Genomic DNA, 27,855 nt, shown 5'->3' with positions numbered 1-27,855 from the left:
GGATTGCTACTTCCAATAGGTGGAGCTAGAGTTCATCTCCTTCCTCCCTGGAGAGACAATTTGAATATTTCCCATAGGGGCATTTCAGCTTTAAGACCCCTCACTGGCAGCCAGACTGGCTTGTCAGGTCTCCGCAAGGAGAAATGATTTTCCCTTAAAATTACACTCTCACACACACTTTCCGGAAAATTTAGCATTTATGGCAAGGAAAAACTTTTGATATACATGTATGCTGGAAACATCTTTTTTTCATTCTCCGGATATCCTGGACTTTTAGGGCCAATAGGTTGCTAAAATTTCTTGCGTTCTTGAAAGTAAATTTAGGATATTGTGGTACAAATTTGCCCACAATTTTGTCTTCTTTCAAGATATCTCAATACTTACTGACTACCTGCCTTAAAAATTTTGATTTAGCAGTATGCTGTAATATAATCGGATTTCTATTAGACCACTATTTTCTTTTTCCTTATTTCTCTTGGATTCTATTAAAGGTAGCGTTCTTGGGATTGCCTTAATTTTTTGACTAGTATTCCTGAGAAACTCCTATCATATCCTTTTCCAAAAACCTTTTTTATAATCTCTCTGCCTCTTGCTCAAAATAATTAACCCGAGTGCAATTATGGTGAGCTTGCATGAACTGGGTTTTTGCAACATTTAAAAGCCAGCTCGTGAGGTGACAGCTAGATAAAGATATATAAACTATTGCTGGCAGTTGGTTTCTTAAAAGTGCGAATGCAAATTTTGTTGTCTTCTATATAAATACTTGAATCAATGTAAATAAAACTAATTTTTATTTAGATTACTAGCTGTAGTACCCAGCGTTTCCCAGGATAGTAACTAAGTCACCTACTCTGCCACTCACACCAACAAAATCATATTACCTCACACATATGCTGCCTTATACTAAGAATGTCCTTCGTTGCCTATTGCAACCAATCAGAGCTTCTATTAGTGACCTGTAACAAAATAGAAGCAGAGCTGTGATTGGTTGCCATAGGCCACCTGTTAAATATCCTGACTAACTGTCAAAACAGCCAATATATTGCCTCATAAAACCCCACACAACTAGAATACAGGTAAGGTCATGTGACTTACTTCAGCCTCTACAACAGTGTTGGCTAAGTGTCACCACAGAAATCATATTAACTTACACAAAGGCAGACCTATACTAACAATCTCCTTCATTGCCTATAGCAACTAATCAAAGCTCTTTGACCTCTAACAAAATATAAGCAGCGCTGTGATTGATTGCTATTGGCCACCTGATAAATATCCAGAATACCTGCCAAAACAGCCAATATATTACCTCAAACATCCAAACAGTTTGTGTGTGTGTGTCTTTTTTGTGTGTGTGTGTCTCTTTTTGTGTGTGTCTCTTTTTGTGTGTCTTCCTGTGTGTGTGTGTGTGTGTGTCTCTTTCTGTCTGTGTGTCTCTCTGTCTGTGTGTCTCTCTGTGTTTCTCTGTCTGTGTGTTTCTGTGTGTCTCATTCTGTCCCTGTCTTTCTGTCTCTTTCTGTGTGTCTTTCTGTCTCTGCATCAGTGTGTTTCTCTTTATGTGTGTGTTTCTTTATGTGTGCATCTCTTTGTGTGTGTTTCTATGTGTGTGTTTCTTTATGTGTGTGTCTATATCTGTCTGTCTCTGTTTATTTGGTTCTCTCTGTGTCTTTCTCTGTCTATAATAGGAGTCTATAATAACAGATACGTTCCCAGCTCCATTAACTTTAATATAAGCAGGTTTTTGGCAAATAATTCTAAAGTGCCGGGTTAAATTTTCCCCTCCAAAATATAGTCTATTACCTCCCCTAATTCAAATGACATGGTTGTGCAAAATTTCATGATTGTAAATGCGAGAGTGCGGGTTCTTTTAGTGGACATACATACACACACATATTATATATATATATATATATATATATATATATATATATATATATATATATATATATACATACATACATACACACACTTAGCTTTATGTATTAGATTTAAAAATATCTCTAATGCTTCTTGGTCCCCTGACCAAATAAAACCTATATCATCAATGAACTTGTGCCAGAAGACCAAGTTCTCACCCAGCTTTCCACCAGGATAGCTACAGGTCTCTTCCCTTCTACCCCTATACAAATTTGCATAGATAGGTGTGAACTTGGTCCCCATAGCAGTGCCCCACCTCTGGACGTACTAGTTCACTTTATTTTAAAATAAATGAATCAAAATAAAATATATGCATTCTTTTAAAAATCTGTTTCACATGTTAAATAAAAACCTGATTTCTTTAAAAAGAATATTCAGCTGCTTCACACGCTTCATGGCTTTCTATTGAAATATATAAAGACGTTACATCAATTGTTCCCATAATACATTTTTCCTCCAATTTTACATTCTCAAGGATTTGGAGAATGTGCTTACTGTCCTTTTTAAATAGGACGGTAATAGTGGGACAAATCTGTGTAGATGTAGATCTATATATCCCGACAAGTTACTTGTCAGACAGCCAATCCCCGATATTATTGGGCGGCTGGTGCCCTACTGCCATTTACTAGATACCGGCGGCTGGTCGGGAGATCTGCTTACTTAATCCATGAGACAAGCGCTTACGTTGTGTAATAATCAGCCTTGTAAATGGTAACCAAATACCACTAAAGGGAACAACATATCCCAGCACCAAAGGAACAGTGAATCAATATTTTTTTATTGTAGTAACAACTGTGTTTTTAAACATTAATATGCGTGCCACCGGCCGGTGCAGAAGACATTTCTATGCATTCTAACATTTATATTTATATGGATCCATGAATATAATTTTATTTGTCTGTAAACTGTATAAGTCTGCAATATTTTAAATTGTGTGTTGGTTATTTTTAGTAAAAGGTTTAATGAGTAATTTTGTTAAGTAATTTATTTTCATATCTTTATAAGTAGGTCATGGACTTTGAAAATAACTGCAGTGCCCAAAATGAGTCATAACTTGAATACTATTTTAATTGAAAATTAAAATTCTGTTAATTATTGGGCAAATTGGGGATATTTGCATTACGACAGCTGCTCAAATATTATACCAAGGTAGCGCTGATTAATGCTTTTTAATTTTAAATTATCTTGCTTTTTCTATTTTTTTTTTTCATTCTCTTATTGTCTACATCTTATTACCTTACACTGCTGCTGACTCGGAGCGGTTGTCGAACATGTACATTTGACACACTGCATAAAAAAACACAAAAGGCTCACTTGGATCTCGGAGTGCACTTTCTGAAGCATGTGCAGTAGGTCATTAGTAGAATGTGATGGGCAGTTGTGCAAGATCCCCAGCCAGGAGAACTGGCAAGCAAATGGTTGTCAGCTAGCCTCAGTAAAACTGGAAAGTCCAAATCAAAACCAGACTCATCGGGCACAGTCAGTAGTTAGGAAAACAGACCAAAGGGAGAACATGGAGGAACACTAATAAACACTGGAGGAGTCACAATCAAATGAGTAGAGCCACTACTATAACTGGCAACTAGGGACTAACTGCAAGAGGTTTAAATAGTAAGAGATCCCACGCCTTGCTCCAGCAGAAACTATTAACTATTAAGGTCCTTGAATGACAAACAGGGGAAACTGACTGAAGAGGAATGAAAACAATTGTTTAAAAGAACTGAGAGTCCTGAGTGGTTGATACCTTTTAATGGCTAACTGAAAAGATGGTACTATATAGCAAGCATTCGAGACTACTCAGGTCTCTTCATCAGGCTCAAAAAGGAAGAAGAGGAATGACCACATATCTCTAAACAAAATTTGTTTAAAAGAACTGAGAGTCCTCAGTGGTTGATACCTTTTAATGGCTAACTGAAAAGATGGTAATAATGCAAGCTTTCCAGACTACTCAGGTCTCTTCATCAGGCATGGTATAACACAAAATCTGAAGAGTCACATATTTATACACAACAGGACTTAGAATAGTGCAGTAAAAAAAAAAAACCAAAAAAAAAACAAGTTATATAAAACAGAACTATCTCTATGGCAGGGGGGCAAACTGTTGTGGCCATAAATTTTGCTGCAGTTCAGTGTGAAAGTTTTATTGTCCTTTGATAAGGGTCTGGTCCAGGGCTGTGACACGCTCGGATGGTCAGAGGAGCACATCTTTTAAGACTACGAACCCTTCTGATCCACAACAAGGAAAAGAAGCTACATAGACTGCGCCTCAATTCAGGACTTAATACAAACAGGTGGAGAACAAAGCCAAAACCTGACAACTTGGACAACCACTCCATTCAAGGCACAAAAGCATCTAACTGTGTTATCAATCTCTCGGATTACAAACCAAACAAAGTGGAACTTGCTGTGCTTTCTAGAGGACTCTCATTTTGTCCTACTAAAGCTCTAGACAAAATTGAACTCTGCAGCGACATGGAAGATTACTTCAGGAGACTATGTCTGAGGGAATATTTTAGCGATGCAGATGTTTCAGAATCCACGAAGACTGAAGGAAGACGGTTCTTGACAACCAGTAAAAGATCAGATTGGACACCTCCACCAGGACGTAACCCTCATCTGGATAACTATATAGACACTTTCAGAAATTTGGTAAAATCCACTTTCCTAGACACACACAGGAGGCAACCATCCAACATCAGTGCCCAGGAGAGAAGGGCCATAAAATCTTTGAAAACCAACAAAGAAATCATCATTAAACCTGCAGACAAGGGGGGTGCAATAGTCATGATGAACAAATCAGACTACATGAAGGAAGCACACAGACAACTGATGGACAAACGCTACTATAAGAAATTGGAGTCTGACCCTACACAGGACTATTACAAGGAACTTAACAAGTTGGCCTCTTGTCTGCCTGACATATCCATAAGAACTGATGAACTGATACCGGTGAGTCCAAGAATAGGCACATTCTACATGCTTCCCAAAATTCACAAATCTGGAAACCCAGGAAGACCCATCATTTCATGTGTGGGCACCCTCACTGAACAAGTCTCTGGATGGGTAGAGGGTATCCTTAAACCCTTGGTAAGGGATACAACCAGCTACATCCAGGACACTACTGACCTATTGAAAAAACTATCAGCAATAGGTCCTCTTCCATAGGGAACCATCCTTGCTACCATGGATGTGGAATCCTTGTACTCGAATATTCCACACCAGGATGGATTAAATGCTTGCAAAATTTTCCTGGAAAATACAGGAACTGATGCCAATTCTGTGGTGAAGCTTACAAAATTCATCCTCACCCATAATTACTTTGCATTTGACAATGACATATATCTACAGGAGACTGGGACTGCAATGGGAAGCAAAATGGCACCACAATATGCAAATCTTTTCATGGCCAAGCTTGAGAGTGACTTTTTATCCTCTTGTCCTATCAGGCCTCTGGCCTACTACCGTTACATTGATGATATTTTATTCATCTGGACAGAGTCTGAGGAGCAGCTGAAGACCTTCCATGAACACTTTAATCAGTTTCATCCCACCATCAACTAACACTCAACTACTCCTGCACGGAAATCAACTTCTTGGACACCATCATTAAACTACGGAACAATGAAATAGAGACATCCCTGTACAAGAAGCCAATTGACCGTCCAACATACCTGAAATGGGACAGTTTTCATCCAAAACACATAAAAAACTCTATTGTATACAGCCAGGCTATCAGATATAATCGGATATGTTCCAACAGTACAGATAGAGACAATCACCTTGAGGGCCTCAGAAAGACCTTTCGGAATCAAGGCTACCACCCAAGAACAATTGAAAACCAGATTACAAGAGCCACCAGAATATCAAGAAACCATCTCCTACATTATAAAACTAAAGAAGAAAATAACCGGGTCCCTCTTGTAGTCACCTACAATCCACATCTGGAGGTGTTTAGAGGAGCTGCACGGAAACTACAACCATTACTGCAAAAAGATGCCCGGTTAAAATCTATTTTTCCAGACCCCCCACATCTGTGTTTTAGACAGCCCCCAAATCTAAGAAGCATCATTGTCAGAAGCTCCCTGTCCTCTCCAACAACAACAGGAACATTTCCCTGCAACCAGAAAAAATGTAAGACCTGTCCATTAATATTGACAACGGACAAGATAAAGATTCCCAGATCACATCAGGACTACAAGATCCCAGGTACCGTCAGCTGCACCACAACCAATGTGGTGTACTTAATTATATGTACCAAATGTCCAACTGGGGGTCTGTATGTAGGGGAGACTGGACAACAGCTCAGGACAAGGATGAATTCTCACCGCCACACAATTAGAGAAAAAAGGATGGATCTACCTGTGGCCAAACATTTTTGTAACTCAGACCACAGCATCATGGACATGAAATTGCTGGTATTAAAAGGAAATTTCAAGTCCCAGAGAGATAGGAGACTATGGGAGTACAAACTTATGATGACCTTTGGATTCATGTCTTTTTACATCAGTTAAAAGATGTGCTCCTCTGACCATCCGAGCGTGTCACAGCCCTGGACCAGACCCTTATCAAAGAACAATAAAACTTTCACACTGAACTGCAGCAAAATTTATGGCCACAACAGTTTACCCCCCTGCCATAGAGATAGTTCTGTTTTATATAACTTGTTTTTTTTGTTGTTTTTTTTACTGCTCTATTCTAAGTCCTGTTGTGTATAAATATGTGACTCTTCAGATTTTGTGTTATACCATGCCTGATGAAGAGACCTGAGTAGTCTCGAAAGCTTGCAATTATTACCATCTTTTCAGTTAGCCATTAAAAGGTATCGACCGCTGAGGACTCTCAGTTCTTTTAAACAAATTTTTTTATCTCTACTGGCTAACACGGTACAAAGATATATTTTACTTCTATCACATATCTCTAGAGCTTAATATACGTTGGCCTGCAGGGGTAGCTAGAGCGTGGTTTTCTATCGAAGTTACAGTACCCCTCATTACTTATATCAAGAGGTGCCTCCGTACTTTAACCCCTTCACGACCTTTGACGGATCTAGCCGTCATGGTGCCCTGGTACTTAAAGACCCATGACGGATACATCCGTCATGGCGGAATCGCGGCACCAGAGCACCGGGCACCGCGATCGGTTTTAAAAACTGTAGATTCGGGAAGGAGAGGACTTGTACCTGACCTCAGGAGGGGTGGTGTCTCCTTCCCGGACCTACAGAGGCTGTGATTGGCTGACGAACGCCGCTCAGCCAATCACAGCCAGTGTTATGTTTCAGCCATTGAAAATGGCTGAAGCATTGAAATCCAGCTATGTCAGTGCAGCTGCAGCACTGGCCATTGGCTGGAGCTCAGTGAGCTTTACTATACCCGCCCCCAGCTCTGATTGGAGAGATCGGCCTTGTGACCGATTTCTCCAAGCAGCACCGTGCATCTGGGACCGGGTGAGCTCGCTGTAGGAGATCGCTCTCCTTAGCTTCTTCCTCCGTGGAATCTGAGGAGAGCGATCCCTGTGGGCGCCCATCTGTGAGTCACAGCCCCCGATCCACTGCTGCCCTGCTCCATGTGCTTCGCCCCTGCTCTCCCGCTGCGCTCCTGCACGTGACGCCGCTACTTTTCCGCTTCGCCCCTGCATGTTACGCCGCTACTCAGCAGTAAGAGAGCAGCGGCGTCAGATGCATGGGGGCATCTGACGCCGCTATTCTCCTCACGCTGCGCCCCCCCCCCCGCATCTGACGCTGCTGCTTTCTTTCTGCTGCCTGCTTGTATCTGAAGCTCCACCACCCCTGCATCTGCCACTGCACTCTCCCCATCAGCCGCTCCACCGCCCCTGCATCAGCCACTGCACTCTCCCCATCGGCCGCTCCACCGCCCCTGCATCAGCCACTGCACTCTCCCCATCGGCCGCTCCACCGCCCCTGCATCAGCCACTGCACTCTCCCCATCGGCCGCTCCACCGCCCCTGCATCAGCCACTGCACTCTCCCCATCGGCCGCTCCACCGCCCCTGCATCAGCCACTGCACTCTCCCCATCTGCCGCTCCACCGCCCCTGCATCAGCCACTGCACTCTCCCCATCAGCCGCTCCATCGCCCCTGCATCAGCCACTGCACTCTCCAGCCGCTCCACTGCCCCTGCATCAGCTGCTCCACCGCCCCTGCATCAGCCACTGCACTCTCCCCATCAGCCGCTGCACTTTCCCCATCAGCCACTGCACTCTCCCCATCAGCCGCTCCACCGCCCCTGCATCTGCCGCCGCACTCTCCCCATCAGTCGCCGCACTCTCCCCATCAGTCGCCGCACTCTCCCCATCTGCCGCCGCACTCTCCCCATCTGCCGCCGCACTCTCCCCATCTGCCGCCGCACTCTCCCCATCTGCCGCTGCGCCCCTGCATCTGCCACCTCACTCCCCCATCAGCCTCTGCGCCCCTGCATCTGACACCTCACTCCCCCATCAGCCTCTGTGCCCCTGCATCTGCCACCTCACTTCCCCATCAGCCTCTGCCCTCTCCCTGATCTGCTGCCTGCTCTCTCCCATCCCCTTAATCCTCTGCCCCCTTCCTCCCTCCCGGATCTGCTGCAATCCTGCTGCCTAGATCCATTCTGTAAGGTAGCTATCCCCAATCTCACCTCCCACTCCCCTTCCACCCTTCCCCTCGCCCCCCCCTTCCTCCGCCACTCCTGCATCCGTTGTGCCCTCACCCATCCTCCGCCGCTCCTCCATCCGCCACGCCCTCTCCCATCCATCCGCCGTGCCCTCTCCCATCCTCTGCCGCGCCCCCTCTCCCATCCTCCACTCCTCCTGCATCCGTTGCGCCCTCTTCTATCCTCCATCCATCTTTTTTCCATCCCACCTAGTCCCCCCCTCTTTCTGCAGCACATCCGTGCGTTCGTCCTAATTTTTTTTATGTAAACTAAGAAAGAAATACAAATAAACTTAGTTTAGGGCCAGAAAAATTATACTGTAGTAATCGGCAACTACAGTATTTTTTACTGAATATTGTAAGGGTCAGCCCGGTGCCACACATGAGAGCGATGCACAAGTCTCACACCGCATCATCCGGCATGGTCGCTCTCTTCCAGACAGGAGTGTGCGGCTGTGCCGCGTGATGCGTTGTGAGATTTGTGCATTGCTCTCACGTGTGGCACTTGCCCTAGTGTCAGTTGCAGGCGCTCATATATATATATATATATATATATATATATATATATATATTTTCTTTTTTTTACTGACGTCTGTATTTTTTATTTTGCCAAACTAATATTTCTCTGTATGGGGGGGGGTCTAGTTTCCAACATGGGGTCACATGTGGGGGAGCTCAACTGTTTGGGCACATAAGGGGGATCTCCAAACGCAACATGGTGCGGCTAACGATTCCAGCTAATTTTCCATTTAAAAAGTCAAATGATGCTCCTTCCCTCTGGAGCTCTGCCGTGCGCCCAAACAGTGGTTTTCTGCCACATATGAGGTATCAGCGTACTCAGAACAAATTGCCCAACAAATTTTGCGGTCCATTTTATCCTGATACCCCTGTAAAAATTAAAAAATTGAGCCTAAAATAACATTTTTGTGGAAAAAAAAGTACTTTTTTGTTTTTATGCCTCAATGTATGAAGCACCTGAGGGTTCAAAGTGCTCATTACCCATGTAGATTTATGCCATGGGGGTCTAGTTTCCAAAATGAGGTCACTTGTGGGGGAGCTCAATTGTTTAGGCACCTCAGGGGGTCTCCATACGCAACATGGCGTACGCTAATAATTCCAACCAATTTTGCTGTGAAATGGCGCTCCTTCTCTTCTGAGCCCCGACGTGTGCCCAGACAATTACTTTCCACCACATATGAGGTATCTGTGTACTCAGGAGTAATTGCACAATACATTTTATGGTGCATTTTTTCCTGATACCCTTGTGGAAAAAAAAGCTACCTGGTTGAAATAACAATTTCATGGTAAAAAAAAAATATATATATTTTCACCGGTGAACATTCTAAACTTTTGTGAAGCCTCCAGTGGTTCAAAGTGTTCATTAAACATCTAGATAAATTCAATGAGGGGTCTAGTTTCCAAAATGGGGTCACTTGTGGGGGAGCTCCATTGTCTAGGCACCTCAGGGGGTCTCCAAACACAACATGGCATCCACTAACGATTCCAGACAATTTTGCGTTTGAAAAGTCAAATGTCGCTCCTTGCCTTCCGAGCCCTGCTGTGCGCCCAAACATTTGATTTCCACCACATAAGAGGTATCTGTGTACTCAGGAGAAAATGCACAATACATTTTATGTTGCAATTTTTCCTGATACCCTTGTGAAAAAAAAAGCTACCTGGTTGAAGTAACAATTTTGTGGTAATTTTTTTTTTTTTATCTTCACGGCTCAAAGTTATTAACTTTTGTGAACCCCCTAGAGGTTCAAAGTGCTCAATAAACATCTAGATAAATTCTATGAGGGGTCTAGTTTCCAAAATGGGGTCACTTGTGGGGGAGCTCCATTGTTTAGGCACCGCACGGGGTCTCCAAACGCAACATCCCGTCTGCCAATTATTCCAGACAATTTTGCTTTCGAAAATTCAAATGATGCTCCTTCTCTTCCGAGCCTTGCCGTGCACCCAAACAGTTGATTTCCCCCACATATGAGATATCGGTGTACTCAGGAGAAATTGCACAATTAATGTTATGGTGCATTTTTCCTGATACCCTTGTATAAATGCTAAATTTTATGGCTAAAGTAACATTTTTGTGTAAAAAAGTAAAATTTTCATTTTTTCCTTCCACATTGCTTTGGTTGCTGTAAAGCTCCTAAAGGGTTAATAAACTTTTTGGATGTAGTTTTGAGCAGTGTGAGGGGTGCAGATTTTAGAATGGGGTCACTTTTGGGTATTTTTTGTCACCTAGGCCTCTCAAAGTCACTCCAAATGTGATGTGGTACCTAAAAAATTTTTTTTGTAAATTTTGTTGGAAAAATGAAAAATTGCTGATGAACTTTGAACCCTTATAACTTCCTAACGGAAAAAAAAATTGTTTCGAAAATTGCGCTGGTATAAAGTAGACAAGTGGGAAATGTTATATAGTAACTATTTTGTGTGACATATCTCACAGATTTATGGGCATAAAATTAAAAATTTTGAAAATTGCAAAATTTTCAAAATGTTCGCCAAATTTCCAAAATTTTCACAAATAAACGCAAAAAATATCGGCCTAAATTTACCATTGACATGAAGTACAATATGTCATGAAAAAACAATCTCAGAATCGTCAGGATCCGTTGAAGCGTTCCAGAGTTATAACCTGTCAAAGTGACACTGGTCAGAAATGTAAAAAATGGCCGGGTCTTTAAGGTGAAAACAGGCTGGGGGCTGAAGGGGTTAAAGCCATGCTTTTCAGGAAAAACTGGTTGAATTTCCTAATCAGACCATCAGCTGAAACCCAAGACAACTTCTGTGGCCTGCAACCTTTGCAGTGTTTTAGATACGGTAAGCACTTTCTCACCACAGGAGAATCCAAGATTTTTTTACCTCATATCCTAGGTTGATTTCAAACCTGCTCTTTATTAAATACTTATTAAAACGGTATACCTTAGAGCTATCAATACAGCAGACCGTGGTTAAGTGAAGGGGGTGCAAGGCACATAAATGTAGATGTACATAAATGTAGATGTAAGTAAAGGGGTAGTGGTATTAGGGTGACAATAAACCACCAAAAATAAAACCCAAGGGTTATAAAGGGCTTTAGGTCTAGCAATTAGCCCTCACTGTCACCTGCCTACCAGCGGAGTTGCACCATAATTTTTTGGGTGCCCCCCGCTCCTGGTCGACTCTTCCCTACCTTGCCCTAGATAGATAATTGGCAAAAAATGGCCCCAATCACCATTAATACGTGTGCAAAATAAACCATACCCAAAGCTGTCAATAGTCAACTATGAGGTAATAAGTTAGTCCTCCTCAGTTGCTAAGGAACATAAGTCTACATGCCTGAGTCTGCAAACCAGACTAATACACGTAAGGCACAGAAACCAGAATTATAAGGCCTAAAGATAATAAAATTCCCAGCAAGGACTTATCTGCCAGGATCTCCAAAGAACCTAGTTCCAACACGTTTCCCCCCGAATTTCTTTGGGTTCATCAGGGGACATTCACAGGACAATAGTCCATGAACAAAAAGGCCATCTAATAATATATATTCCAGGAGTAGATGATACAGATGCCTGGATAAAATCCCAAAATCGAGATTATTTAGTGTCCAAAAAGTGATAGGATGCTCCAAAGGTCAGATAGAGCTGTCATAATTCTGGTTTTTGTGCCTTACAAGTATTAGTCTGGTTTGCAGACTCAGGCATGTAGATTTATGTTCCTTAGCAACTGAGGAGGACCAACTTACTACCTCATATTTGACTATAGACAGGCACGGTTTAGTTTGAACACGTATTAATGGTGACGAGGGCCATTTTTTGGCAATTATCTATCTAGGGCAAGGTAGGGGAGAGTCGATGAAGAGCGAGGGGCACCCGGAAAATTATGGTGCAACCCCTTTACCTACACCTAAGTTTATGTGCCTTGCACCCCTTTCACTTGACCACGGTCGGGATGAACTGTATTGATGTATTGATGGTTTTAGGGTATGCCGTTTTAATAAGTATTTCATAAAGAGTATTATTTTAAGGGGATTTTTTTTTTTTTCAATTCATATTTCCTCTTTGAATATATATATATATATATATATATATATATATATATATATATTTTATTTCAATCCTGGCTGGAAGGGGAGGATCTTTGACAGAGCGAACAGTGAAGTACCCCTAAGTTGTGACTTAGGGGTACGTCACACACAGCGAGATCGCTACTGAGATCGCTGCTTAGTCACGGTTTTTGTGACGCAGAAGTGACCTCATTAGCGATCTCGCTGTGTGTGACACTGAGCAGCGATCTGACCCCTGCTGTGAGATCTCTGCTCATTACACACAGCCCTGGTTCATTTTTTTATTGTTGCTCTCCCGCTGATAAGCACACATCGCTGTGTGTGACAGCGAGAGAGCAGCAATCCTGAATGTGCAGGGAGCAGGAGCCGGCGTCTGACAATCGGGTAACCAAGGTGCTTACCCGATATTTACCTTCATTACCAGCCTCCGCAACTCTCACGCTGCCAGTGCCGCTGGCTGCTCCCTGCACACGCTAAGCTAAGCGGTGTGCGCTGGTAACTAAGGTAAACATCGGGTAACCATAAACCGACGTTTACCTTAGTTACCAGTCTCCGCAGCTTCCAGACGCCGGCTCCATGCAAGCGCAGCGTCGCTTGCACGTCGCTGCTGGCTGGGGGCTTGTCACTGGTCGCTGGTGAGATCTGCCTGTTTGACAGCACACCAGCGACCATGTAGCAACGCAGCAGCGATCCTGACCAGGTCAAATCGCTGGTGGGATCGCTGCTGCGTCACTAAAGTGTGACGGTACCCTTAGAGCAATGGCTATTGATTTTGTTATTTTTAGTAGACAACCATACATGTTCCCCAACATTTACTCTATGCCCTCTCTGCGTCTCATATTGGCAGAGGAACTTTGCCTACAATGTGCCCCTCTGAAGTTCACCCTGACCTCAGCCCAGACAAGAGTCAACTCATCTACAGCTTCATCAGTCTCTAAGTTATGTAGTTTACAAGGTGAGAAAGATTAAAATTGAGGGTGATACCCAAGGTTAAAAAAATAAATAAAGAAGTCTTATTAGATTCTTGATACTGATTAATAGCAAATTCTTATAAAGACAAATATTCCACCTAGACATATCCTAGACATAACAACAAAGATATTGTTCATGTGTCTGACTGGCACATTCAGTCTGGACATTGGATTCATGAAAATGGAGGCATATAAACAGGTCTTGAACCATCTGGGTGAGAGACTGCTTTTGATCAGTGAACGCTTGGTGTTGGTTCCTGTTGGGCCAGTTATTCTGTTATGATCAGTTATGTTAGATTGCCAGCCAGGTGGACTCGCACAAAAAGAGTTGTTGAATTTTATAAAATTTGGAGGTTCTGGTGAATTCAAACTATTTTCTATTCAATTTACTTTAATGGCCAAAAAAATGGCCACTGCTATTTTACACATTGCAGATTACTTCAACCACAGTAGGGTTACATGACCTCAGTTGTAACTGTGCAGTCTTTTTCTTAATCCCTTGAAGCTATCAAATTAAATATAATAGCACAGCCATTGAGGAGCATTTATCACAGCCATTAGAAAAGTTAAGGCAGGGAATACAGCAGTCATTTTAGGGTGATTTAGGATTATGAGAGGATGTGCTTAACAATTGAGATAGGAAGAAAAATCCGTAAGATTTTAGATAAATAATCAAGAGAGTACTATGTTGTACAATTGCTGCATTCAAGAAAATGGGTGCAGCAGTCTGTAAATAATAGATTCAATTGCTAGAGGGAGGAATAGTAGCGTTGGCAGTAGCAGTAACAAACTCAATGTGATTGATGAGTGATATAGTGCACCTGCAAAGTTATCAGGTTTCCTGATGCATTTGAGTTACATTTTTTTTATGAAACCAGTGTTTGGCCTCTTTCATACGTCTGTGTTTCCGGTATATGTGACGTCCGTTTTCACATGTACCATAGACACGAACACAGGTAGACCCATTATAATCAATGGGTCTGCACACATGTTTGTGTTTTCCCATGGACCGTGTGTCAGTGTGGAGTATATGCGTGTCCGTGTGCGCCACACGGTGACATGTCCATTTTTTCAGGTAGCACGGATGTCACACGGCCCGCACACTGTTATGATCTGTGTGACATTAGTGTGACACGTACTGGAGAAAAAAACTGTTTTTTAGAAATAAAATGATTTTCTATACTTTCCTGTCTCCATCCCTGCTGTCTTTAGCATAGCTGTCACTTGCTTCTCTGCCCGCTCATTATGCTCATGCATATTCATTGCACTGTGGACCTGGAAGCAGCAGCAGCATAGGACACAGCTGCATCGGGGACAAGTGACTATAGAAATTCATGCTGTCACATGAATAGCACACTGACAGCATATGGAACAACACAGACTGACACACTACGGACCCTGCAAAATGTGTGTGTTTTGCACGGACGTGTGAAAGAGCCCTTACTCAGAAATTTAGTGCTTGCTTTGCACATGTGACTATACTGAGTTTTGGCTTTTTTTTGTTCCTGATGTAATCCTTTTTTGAAAAGGGGGACATATTTGCTTTTAAAAATCTCCAAAGTTATTCCCCAATGTCCAGACATTTATCTACGACTGTCTGTCTTACAAAGTGTGTGTGTCACAAAGGTTTTCTTTAATGTATATCTGTTTCACTAAAACTTTACATCTGAACATATCAGTACAACACTTTTGCAGCTGCAGGCTTTTTGGACTTGTAGCCAACTGGCATTTCTTATGACTTATGTAGACATTTATTTGCACATGTTTTTTTGTGCACCTGTTTTATTTGTCCAATTTGACAACCATATACTCCACACCCATAGTGTAGCCTGCTGCCACATTTTGCTTTTTCTATGTGTATACCTACCAATCTAGCAATTCTTCTTAAATTCTTTTTGAAAAGGGTTGAATAGTTGTGGTTGAAAGGTTTGTCAAAAGTTAATTATAGTGTAGAACAAAATGGTAAAAGAAAAATGGCAATCACAATGGGTGGGTTAGTGTAAAAGAAAAAAAGCTCATACCAGAGCAAAGGATGCGAAGAACCGCAAGCAAAAGCAGAAGAACCACGACTGGCACCAACTGTAGTAATAAACACAAGTCAAAGTTTGCCTGTGGCATGCATATTAATGGGGAAAAAGCAGAAGGCATTATGGAATATATAGCACATCACTCATCTCAGTCACAGCAGGATGATGTTACCTCTGACAGTGAAAATTTTGGTGTCTTTCACAGAAAAGTTTGCCTTGGGGGAAATTTCTAGGCCATTTTATTAAAAACTTTTTACAATATTGTTAGTGTGCTGAGTTATTAAATTAGCTGATGGCTACTACCGGATTACTATCTGTTTCTAAGGTGAGGTGACTTTGACATAACTAAGGTGGTGTTTGTGTCATAGAGCTTGAAAAGGGTTGCATACAGTCTTAGAAAACCTCTGAGTGTTACACATGGCTTTTCAGGGCGTTCGAAGGGTTTGCAAGTAAGCAATTGGCATCATCTGAATTTGCCATGAATCAATTTTGTTGGGAAATATTTGTCAAACCTGACAAATTCAAATTTCAAAAGATTTTAGTCATCTTTACTCTTTAGCACTATTTATTTCTATGGTCATTGGACATTGCCTCTTGTCCTGAGTGACAAAACCCAGCACTATAAATGGAATGTTCTGCTCATGCACCACTCATCCAATCCAAACTAACCAACTAATGTGTCTACTTTATTTTCATGTCTACACCCATAGGTGGTAAAGGTATGGGAGGATTGGAAGGTGGAGTACGAGTGCCAGGAATCCTACGTTGGCCGGGTGTTCTTCCTGCAAATACTGTAATTGATAAACCTACAAGTCTAATGGATATTTATACTACAGTAGCTAAGCTTGGAGGAGGCATGCCACCACAAGACAGGTATTAAAATATCTTCTAGTATGATTTTCTTTCACATTTTAAGTATTTTTAACTCCTTTGTGCTAGATGACAGACAGATTCCAGAACTGGAAGCCTTTTCCAAGGAAGAATGGATGAAAATTACTCAAACAAGAAATAAAAGACTCTTGTCTGGCTTCAAAAAGTGTTTACAAAATGTGATACTTACTAAGGGGGGTGCTACTAGGTACTAACCATGTGGAGTACCCAAACAATTGCATCAGCCCATTTTCCTTTTTGTATTTTTAAAATTTAAAAGATGAAAATTATTTTTGGGGGCTAAAATACAAAGTAAATGTGTCATATTCAATTTTATGCCTTTTAGACATCATCTCAACTTCAACTTGCTTAACTACTCATAATAACCGTAATTTTGACCAGGGGTGACCAAACATTTGCACACCACTGTATTTGGTGATATTTTGCTGGGTCTATACAATGGAGAGAGTAAAGTGGGATCTCCAAGCAGTACAGAGCATTTCAGGAGAGGAGTGTACTGACCTTAGGGTAGGTGACAGACTGAGAGTTTCATAGTCGAAGAAGAAGAGTCTCCCAGTAGCATAGAGTAATTAAGCAGAGGAACATTACATAGTCAAGTCAGGAAATTAATATCAAGATATTGTAGAAGGTCACAATCTGGAAAGTGCAGATTCCACTTGCAGCACCATGTATTTCAGGGGTATGATAATCTTGTGGGTGTTCTCTTTCTCTCTCCAAGCATACAGTAAAAGATCAAATAGAAGTGGACTTCCACACTGTCGCAAGAAGATGGTCAGCCGTAATGGTTAAATCTTGATTTTAAAATGAAAATTTTGTAATTATTTCTCATTATTTTATAGTAGTTTTATAGGAACAACAAATCTGACTTTTTCCTTTACCTCTAGTGACAGAGATATATTTACAATGTATCTCTATGTGACTGCTTCTTGCTTTCCTGCGTGCAAGCCAGGTCAAGTTTACCAAATCCTTCTATACCTCTCTGTCAAGGCAGTGGCTCAATGGTAGAACTGCTGCCTACCACCACAAAGTTTGTGAGTTCTAGTCTTGGGGTAATCAGAGCAGAGGAGACTGTTTAATTTATGCACTGCAATGAGAGAAGCCACGACAAGATCAGTGAATGCTGGGACAGTGGGACTGAGCCGAGACAGTCCAGCTGAATCCGGAACAGTTGAAGGATAGTCACTCATAGTATTTGGTGTAGTGATATTAGTGATATTTGCATGTAATTAATTATTCTCTATGCTTTCAGAATTATTGATGGTAAAGATTTGATGCCTCTTCTTCAAGGACATGTACCCAACTCTGATCATGAATTTATGTTTCACTATTGTGATGAGTACTTGCACGCGGTTCGATGGCATAACACTAGTAGTAAGTACAGAAATTATATTTTGTATCTATTGCACATAGAACATTTTTTACCTATAGATAGCTTAGATCTAATATAGTAGTGTCTGCCATTTCACGCTGCCCCCAAGGTGCCTGATGTACTATGCTGTTCCTACAAGATTCTTCTGTTTATTTTTACTACTTGCTTGTATCACTGGGCACCTCTAATAAGTGCTAAACTCTGAATATGCCAGTAATTGCTCATCAGTAAAATTTATCAGTAATAATTTCAGTCATTTCAATAATTTAACTCCAATGAGCTCAATGTTTCAGTTTTTTCATAGATGTGCGCATTTAAATTTGCGTTCCTTTAATTCATTATACACAATTTGTACTCCCCCCCCTTTTTTTTGAATAGTACACATTTTTTATGTGTGTTCTATAGTCACACATATCAACACTCTTCTCTTTTTACTTCTCTAACACATCTAATTGAGCCCTTTTGATACACATACCCACCATTCATATATACAGTGCCTACAAGTAGTATTCAACCCCCTGCAGATTTAGCAGGTTTGATAAGATGCAAATAAGTTAGAGCCTGCAAACTTCAAACAAGAGCAGGATTTATTAATAGATGCATAAATCTTACAAACCAACAAGTTATGTTGCTCAGTTACATTTTATTAAATTTTCAACATAAAAGTGTGGGTCAATTATTATTCAACCCCTAGGTTTAATATTTTGTGGAATAACCCTTGTTTGCAATTACAGATAATAATCGTCTTTTATAAAACCTGATTAGGCCGGCACAGGTCTCTGGAGTTATCTTGGCCCACTCCTCCATGCAGATCTTCTCCAAGTTAGCTAGGTTCTTTGAGTGTCTCATGTGGACTTTAATCTTGAGCTCCTTCCACAAGTTTTCAATTGGGTTAAGGTCAGGAGACTGACTAGGCCACTGCAACACCTTGATTTTTTCCCTCTTGAACCAGGCCTTGGTTTTATTGGCTGTGTGCTTTGGGTCGTTGTCTTGTTGGAAGATGAAATGATGACCCATCTTAAGATCCTTGATGGAGGAGCGGAGGTTCTTGGCCAAAATCTCCAGGTAGGCCGTGCTATCCATCTTCCCATGGATGCGGAACAGATGGCCAGGCCCCTTGGCTGAGAAACAGCCCCACAGCATGATGCTGCCACCACCATGCTTGACTGTAGGGATGGTATTCTTGGGGTCGTATGCAGTGCCATCCAGTCTCCAAACGTCACGTGTGTAATTGGCACCAAAGATCTCAATCTTGGTCTCATTAGACCAGAGAACCTTGAATCAGTCTGTCTCAGAGTCCTCCAAGTGATCATGAGCAAACTGTAGACGAGCCTTGACATGACGCTTTGAAAGTAAAGGTACCTTACGGGCTCGTCTGGAACGGAGACCATTGCGGTGGAGTACGTTACTTATGGTATTGACTGAAACCAATGTCCCCACTGCCATGAGATCTTCCCGGAGCTCCTTCCTTGTTGTCCTTGGGTTAGCCTTGACTCTTCGGACAAGCCTGGCCTCGGCACGGAAGGAAACTTTCAAAGGCTGTCCAGGCCGTGGAAGGCTAACAGTAGTTCCATAAGCCTTCCACTTCCGAATGATGCTCCCAACAGTGGAGACAGGTAGGCCCAACTCCTTGGAAAGGGTTTTGTACCCCTTGCCAGCCTTGTGACCCTCCATGATCTTGTCTCTGATGGCCTTGGAATGCTCCTTTGTCTTTCCCATGTTGACCATGTATGAGTGCTGTTCACAAGTTTGGGGAGAGTCTTAATTAGTCAGAAAAGGCAGGAAAAAGAGATAATTAATCCAAACATGTGAAGCTCATTGTTTTTTGTGCCTGAAATACTTCTTAATACTTTAGGGGAACCAAACAGAATTCTGGTGGTTTGAGGGGTTGAATAATAAATGACCCTCTGAATAAACTTTTCACAATTTAAAAAAATAAAATAAAAAAGAAATAACATTCTTTTTTGCTGCAGTGCATTTCACACTTCCAGGCTGATCTACAGTCCAAATGTCACAGTGTCAAGTTAATTCCAAATGTGTAAACCTGCTAAATCTGCAGGGTGTTGAATACTACTTGTAGGCACTTGTGATGTATATATCTATGAAACTTACCTTCCATTCTCCTCAGGACAAAAACCCTGGACAATAAAATATAAAAAAGAAGAAAAACACTATATATATATATATATATATATATGTACATTTCATTGGATAATAGTCCTTTAACCCCTCCACCACCTGGATATTATCCATATTTTATTATTCCACATAAGAGCCATGACTTTATAATTTTTTGTAATTTTTTGTCAATATAGCCACATGAGGGCTTGCTTTTTGCAAGTGCTACTTTTGAATGACACCAATCATTCTGACACAAACTGTAGTGGAAAACAGGAAAAAATACAAGACCAAAAAACTTTACTCTGGCATTTTGATTTTTTTCTCATTACTAGATATGAGCGAACCGGCCGTGGTTCAGCTCGAGTTCGGTTCCTCGAACGGAGGTCTCGGTCGTGTTCGGTTCGGCGAACCACTCGAACCACATAGGAAACAATGGGAGGCAATCACAAACACATAAAAACACCTAGAAAACACCCTCAAAGGTGTCCAAAAGGTGACAAACAACACAACACAAACACATGGGAAAGTGACAAGGACATATACTCATGCGAAAACAAAAGAGCTGGACAAGGAAAAAGAGGAGGAGACACAGATATAGGCATGGCATGCCCTTCTAAAATCATGTAAATCACCGCAAGGTTACTCCAAGCGGAGTCTCCTTTTTTCCCAAAAATTGGGCCACACACACACCCACCCCTTCAGTGGCAGCACTTGTGCCCCAGTTGTACACTTCACAGCTAGATTTGCATCAAGCACATTCAAAAATACGCCATACTTAACCGTCCCCAGAATGACACCGGGGTAGGTAGCAAAGTCTTTCCTGATCCCAGATCTGTTCATCTTGGATCATTTTTAAAAACAATGTAAGCAAGGGTTACTCCAAGCGGAGTCTAACTTTTTTCCAAAAATTGTGCCCCACACACACCCACCCATTCAGTGGCAGCACTTGTGCCCCAGTTGTACACTTCACAGCTAGATTTGCATCAAGCACATTAAAAAATACGCCATACTTAACCATCCCCACGATGACACCGGGGTAGGTAGCAAAGTCTTTCCTGATCCCAGCTCTGTTCATCTTGGATCATTTTTAAAAACAATGTAAGCAACGGTTACTCCAAGCAGAGTCTCCCTTTTTTCCAAAAATTGTGCCCCACACACACCCACCCATTCAGTGGCAGCACTTGTGCCCCAGTTGTACACTTCACAGCAATTTTTGCATCAAGAACATTTAAAATCCAGAAGCATTTACTCTCCCCAGGATGACACAGGGGTAGTAAATTCCTTGTGGATCCATGACTTGTTCATTTTGATGAACGTTAGTCTGTCCACATTGTCACTGGACAGACGCGTGCGCTTATCTGTCAGCACACACCCAGCAGCACTGAAGACACGTTCACAGACAACGCTGGCAGCTGGACACGACAAGTTCTCCAAGGCGTAAGTGGAGAGCTCTGGCCATTTTTCAAGATTTGAAGCCCAAAATGAGCAAGGCTCCATTTGCAAAGTCATGGCATCGATGTTCATTTGGAGATACTCCTGTATCATCCTCTACAGCCGTTGACTATGTGTCAGACTTGTTGTCTCTGGTGGCCTTGCAAAGGATGGTCTAAAAAAATTATGAAAAGATTCAATAAAATTGCTGTTACCAGCACCACATACGGTGCTGCTGGTACGGGTAGACTTTTGAAGATGACGAGACCGTCCCATGCTTGTCAAGTTACAACTGGGAGACTCACTCCCTGCACCAGGGTTGTTTGGTGGAAAAGCTGAGCTAAGATCGAGTAACAGCTTTTGCTGATACTCCTGCATACATGCGTCCCTTTCTATGGCTGGAATTATGTCACAAAATTTGGACTTGTACCGGGGATCTAATAGTGTGGCAAGCCAGTAGTCATCATCACTTCTAATTTTGACAATACGAGGGTCATGTTGGAGGTAGTGCAGCAAGAAGGCGCTAATGTGTCTTGCGCAGCCATGCGGACCAAGTCCACGCTGTGTTTGTGGCATAGAGGTGCTAACCGTTCTTTCTTCCTCTGACATCTCCCCCCAACCTCTTTCAACTGAAATTTGACCAAGGTCTCCCTCATCCGCTGAGTCTTCCATGTCCATGGACAGTTCGTCCTCCATTTCTTCATGTTCTCCTGCACCTTCCTCAACATTTTGCCTGCTACCATGCGCCCTTGTTGATCCCTGTCCCCCATGGTCCCATGCCTGCCGCGTTGGTGATGATGAACGTCTGGACCTTGGTGATGTTGTTGTCTCTTGAGCATATGAATCCTCCTGTAGTTCCTCCCCTTCCTGTTGTCCCACCCCCTGACTCCGAATAGTGTTTAGCGTGTGCTCCAGCATGTAAATGACTGGAATTGTCATGCTGATAATGGCATTGTCAGCGCTAAACATATTCGTCGCCATGTCGAAACTGTGCAGAAGGGTGCATAGGTCCTTGATCTGAGACCACTCCATCAGGGTGATCTGCCCCACCTCTGCATCTCGTTGGCCCAGGCTATACGTCATGACGTATTGCACCAGGGCTCGACGGTGCTGCCACAGTCACTGTAACATGTGGCGAGTCGAATTCCAGCATGTCGGCACATGGTATTTCAGGCAATGAACCGGCAGGACGAAAGACTTCTGGAGCGATGCAAGTCACTCAGCAGCGGTGGTTGAACGGCGGAAGTGAGCAGACAGTTTTCGTGCCCTGTTCAGAAGGCCATCTAGGCCGGGATAGTGTGTTAAAAACTGCTGGACAACAAAGTTCAACACGTGAGCCATACAAGGCACGTGTGTCACCTTGCCCAGGCGAAGGGCCGCACCCAGGTTTGCAGCATTGTCGCACACGGCCTTACCAGGCAGCAGGTTGAGTGGAGACAACCATTTAATACAAGGATAGCCACTGGAATAGTATTAGTTATACGTCAATTATAATCAGCAATGTTTCAAGGCAGTATATCAACACTACAAAAAAATAGTCATTAAAATTTAACTTTTACTTAAATCACTAAAATGTGGTCAGAATCACAATTACAAGACAAACAAACAACCAACATGAATAAAAGAATTTGGCCCCTCCTTTTTTTGTCATAGGATATATAGTGGCCCAAAATAACACACCGCAAACAGAAATCGGATTTGTCTCACCAATTTTTTCTTTCAGTGAAGTTTCATTAGTAGAACCCAAGAAGGGTCTGAAGTATCTCCCGACGCGTTTCAATCAACTCTTCAGGGGAGTATTAAATGCATCTCAGGTCCCATAAAACATGGACCTTGCATTCATATAACATGCATTCTATAAATTTGTTCAATAAGATTGCGGTGATTCCATTATAGGTACCAATTATAGAGAGCCTGTTACCTATACAACATGCACATGGTACGGACGCCCGTGCTTCTCGCCCTATTCATATATATCAAACGCGTCGGGAGATACCTCAGACCCTTTTTGGGTTCTACTAATGAAACTTCAAGTAAAGTAAAAGTTAAATTTTAATGACTATTTTTTTGCAGTGTTGATATACTGCCTTGAAACATTGCTGATTATAAGAGAGAACCATTTACCAAACTCAGTCCCCAGAGCTGCCACAACTCAACCGCTGTGTGACTCTTATTTCCAAGACATTTCAAGCTAAAGACCGCCTGATGCCATTGCGCTCTGCTGTCAGCATAGTAGTGAGGGTTGTGTGATTCCTTCTGCGCAGTTAGAACGCTGGTGGCTTGGAGCGGAGGTGGAGGATCCAGACGAGGTGGAGGAGGCAGAAGCAATGGCGGAACTTGGACAGACAGAGGATTGACACACAAGTCGTGGGGATGGCAAGACTTGTGCAGCAGACCCTTCACCATCTATTACCATAGTTACCCAGTGCCCAGTCAGCGACATACAACGTCCCTGTCCATGCTTACTGGTCCGAGTATCGGTGGTGAAATGCACCCGTTCACACACAGAGTTTCTCAAGGAAGCGGTGATGTTGTGTGCGACATGCTGGTGTAGCGCAGGCACACCTTTCTTAGAGAAGTAGTGGCGACTGGGCATCTGGTACTGGGGCACAGCGACAGACATAAGGTCACTAAAATCCTGTGTGTCCACCAGGCGGAAAGGCAGCATTTCAGTAGCCAAGAGCTTACAGAGGGATAAAGTCAACCTCTTAGCTTTGTCATGGGTCGCAGGAAATGGCCTTTTATTTGTCCACATCTGAGGGACAGAGATCTGGCTGCTGTGTGTATAGTGTAGACGGTGTTGAGTAGGGTGTCCCTGGAAAAATGCAGGTTTGTGAGGAAAGTGCAGGCATAGACATGATGTTGCCTTCATCCAACATTGGTGCTATCGATGTCTGAGAGAGCTGTACACACGCACTTGTTTCCCCTTCCAAAACAACTGACGACCTACCAAGCAAACTGCCTGTTGCGGTTACAGTGGTGGAAGTTGTGCGTGGAAAACCAGGTGTGACAGCTGTCCCCACAGTCCTAGAAGATGAAGAGCGCGCGGATGCACTGGAAGGGGCAGGCGGTGGATGGTTCGCTCCGCTAGGCCGCATTGCAGCATGGTGAGCTTCCCACTGGGACATATGATATTTATTCATGTGACGATTCATGGAAGAAGTTGTCAAACTGCTGAGGTTTTGCCCTCTACTAACAGAATCACGACAAATTTTACAGATCACATAATTTGGGCGATCTTTTGCTATGTCAAAAAAGGACCAGGCTAGGCAAGGCTTAGAGGGCATGCGACCTGCTGATCCACCCCGACTAGTGCTCAGAGGCAGAATGGTGGCTGAGGATGCAGCTGTAGATGTGCTACCAGTACTCCGACTCTGTCCAGGAAGGCGCAAGGTAACTTCGTTGTCGGTTGCATCCTCCTCCACCGCATCTGTTGGTGTTGACCTCCTCGAGTGCCTGACTGTGGGTTGACAGTAGGTGGGATCTAGAACTTCCTCATCAATTGTTATGTTTGCACTCCCATCACCTTCAGACCGAGCCTCTTCTTGCCCTGACCAAATATTTATGTTGTCATCCCAATCTGATATCTGCGTCTCATCGTCATCAGTATGTTCCTCATTGTCTATAACAACAGGTGTTACAGTTTGTGAATAAGGGTCAACATTATGCTCAGAAACTTGGTCCTCACAGCCTGAATCAGAGTCACAAAGGTTCTGGGCATCACTGCAGACCATTTCCTGGTCTGTACTCACTGTAGCTTGGGAGCACACCTCTGATTCCCAGGCTATAGTGTTACTGAACAGTTCGGCAGACTCAGCCATCTCAGTTCCACCATACTGTGCAGGGCGGATGGAGACTTCAGAGCTGGGAGAAAGCAAGTGTGATTGGGATGACATCAGAGAACTGGTGTTTTTTGGATGCGGTAGTTGAGGTGGCGGAGAGGGCACTTGTTGGACCACTTGAGATCCATTCAAGCATTTTCTTTTTTTGGCCATCATCTACCTTTGGTCCAGTTGTTCGTTTCCGTAAAAAAGGGAGCACATCGGATTGTCCACGGTAAGTAGTAGACATCTTACTTTTCCTGGAAGATGGTCTATCTTCAGCAGATGATAATGGAGCTTTGCCACCTTCCCCACGGACAAACCCTTTTTTTCCTTTTCCAACACGCCTCTTCCCCTTTCCACCAGCATCTGTCATATAGCCACTCATTTTGATTGCGACAAGATTGGGCACTTAAAATGTGGTAGTAAAAATTGAGAGGTGGTGTAGATTGCAGCGGTGGTCTATCTTTATTAACAGCAGAATAAACAACAATAACTATCCCTGACAATGCAACTACGGCCCTTAAACTGGCAGCATAGTTTGCTATTAGAATGGCTTAGTAACAATGAGTTTGAGTGTGCAATGCAGAAGTGCTGCAAATAGATTTGCACTAGTGGGACACTAATGGAAGTCCAACAGCCACTTTTAGGATGCCACTAAGTTTACTCACTGTTTGCTAGTATAATGGCTTAGTAATAATGAGTTTCAGTGTGCAATGCAGAGGTGCTGCAAATAGCTTTGCACCAGTGGGACAATAATGGAAGTCCAACAGCCACTTTTAGGATGCCACTAAGTTTACTCAGTGTTTGCTAGTATAATGGCTTAGTAACAATGAGTTTTAGTGTGCAATGCAGTGGTGCTGCAAATAGCTTTGCACCAGTGGGACACTAATGGAAGTCCAACAGCCACTTTTAGGATGCCACTAAGTTTACTCAGTGTTTGCTAGTATAATGGCTTAGTAAGAATGAGTTTCAGTGTGCAATGCAGAGGTGCTGCAAATAGCTTTGCACCAGTGGGACAATAATGGAAGTCCAACAGCCACTTTTAGGATGCCACTAAGTTTACTCAGTGTTTGCCAGTATAATGGCTTAGTAACAATGAGTTTCAGTGTGCAATGCAGAGGTGCTGCAAATAGATTTGCACTAGTGGGACAATAATGGAAGTCCAACAGCCACTTTTAGGATGCCACTAAGTTTACTCAGTCTTTGCCAGTATAATGGCTTAGTAACAATGAGTTTCAGTGTGCAATGCAGAGGTGCTGCAAATAGATTTGCACTAGTGGGACACTAATGGAAGTCCAACAGCCACTTTTAGGATTCCACTAAGTTTACTCAATGTTTGCTAGTATAATGGCTTAGTAACAATGAGTTTCAGTGTGCAATGCAGTGGTGCTGCAAATAGCTTTGCACCAGTGGGACAATAATGGAAGTCCAACAGCCACTTTTAGGATGCCACTAAGTTTACTCAGTGTTTGCTAGTATAATGGCTTAGTAACAATGATTTTCAGTGTGCAATGCAGTGGTGCTGCAAATAGCTTTGCACCAGTGGGACAATAATGGAAGTCCAACAGCCACTTTTAGGATGCCACTAAGTTTACTCAGTGTTTGCTAGTATAATGGCTTAGTAACAATGAGTTTCAGTGTGCAATGCAGAGGTGCTGCAAATAGATTTGCACTAGTGGGACACTAATGGAAGTCCAACAGCCACTTTTAGGATGCCACTAAGTTTACTCAGTGTTTGCTAGTATAATGGCTTAGTAACAATGAATTTCAGTGTGCAATGCAGTGGTGCTGCATATAGCTTTGCACCAGTGGGACAATAATGGAAGTCCAACAGCCACTTTTAGGATGCCACTAAGTTTACTCAGTGTTTGCTAGTATAATGGCTTAGTAACAATGAGTTTCAGTGTGCAATGCAGAGGTGCTGCAAATAGCTTTGCACCAGTGGGACAATAATGGAAGTCCAACAGCCACTTTTAGGATGCCACTAAGTTTACTCAGTGTTTGCCAGTATAATGGCTTAGTAACAATGAGTTTCAGTGTGCAATGCAGAGGTGCTGCAAATAGATTTGCACTAGTGGGACACTAATGGAAGTCCAACAGCCACTTTTAGGATGCCACTAAGTTTACTCAGTGTTTGCTAGTATAATGGCTTAGTAACAATGAGTTTCAGTGTGCAATGCAGTGGTGCTACAAATAGCTTTGCACCAGTGGGACAATAATGGAAGTCCAACAGCCACTTTTAGGATGCCACTAAGTTTACTCAGTGTTTGCTAGTATAATGGCTTAGTAACAATGAGTTTCAGTGTGCAATGCAGTGGTGCTGCAAATAGATTTGCACTAGTGGGACAATAATGGAAGTCTAACAGCCACTTTTAGGATGCCACTAAGTTTACTCAGTGTTTGCTAGTATAATGGCTTAGTAACAATGAGTTTCAGTATGCAATGCAGTGGTGCTGCAAATAGCTTTGCACCAGTGGGACAATAATGGAAGTCCAACAGCCACTTTTAGGATGCCACTAAGTTTACTCAGTGTTTGCTAGTATAATGGCTTAGTAACAATGAGTTTCAGTGTGCAATGCAGAGGTGCTGCAAATAGATTTGCACTAGTGGGACACTA

General features: G+C 42.7%; 1 protein-coding gene across 1 annotated transcript in view; it reads left to right on the top strand.

Annotated features, from left to right (window-relative positions):
- Nucleotides 1–27,855, top strand: part of LOC142288045 (arylsulfatase H-like) — a 76,315-nt gene that overhangs the window by 35,791 nt on the left and 12,669 nt on the right. Inside the window, exons 7-8 of the mRNA XM_075333482.1 lie at nucleotides 16,313–16,475; nucleotides 17,743–17,864. Of these exons, the coding sequence (XP_075189597.1) occupies nucleotides 16,313–16,475; nucleotides 17,743–17,864 (285 nt within the window). The remainder of the gene's footprint in view (nucleotides 1–16,312; nucleotides 16,476–17,742; nucleotides 17,865–27,855) is intronic.

Source organism: Anomaloglossus baeobatrachus, chromosome 2 (assembly GCF_048569485.1).
Source record: "Anomaloglossus baeobatrachus isolate aAnoBae1 chromosome 2, aAnoBae1.hap1, whole genome shotgun sequence".
NCBI lineage: Eukaryota > Metazoa > Chordata > Amphibia > Anura > Aromobatidae > Anomaloglossus > Anomaloglossus baeobatrachus.
Note: the sequence above shows the minus strand (reverse complement) of the source record. Positions and strands in the feature narration are given on the sequence as shown.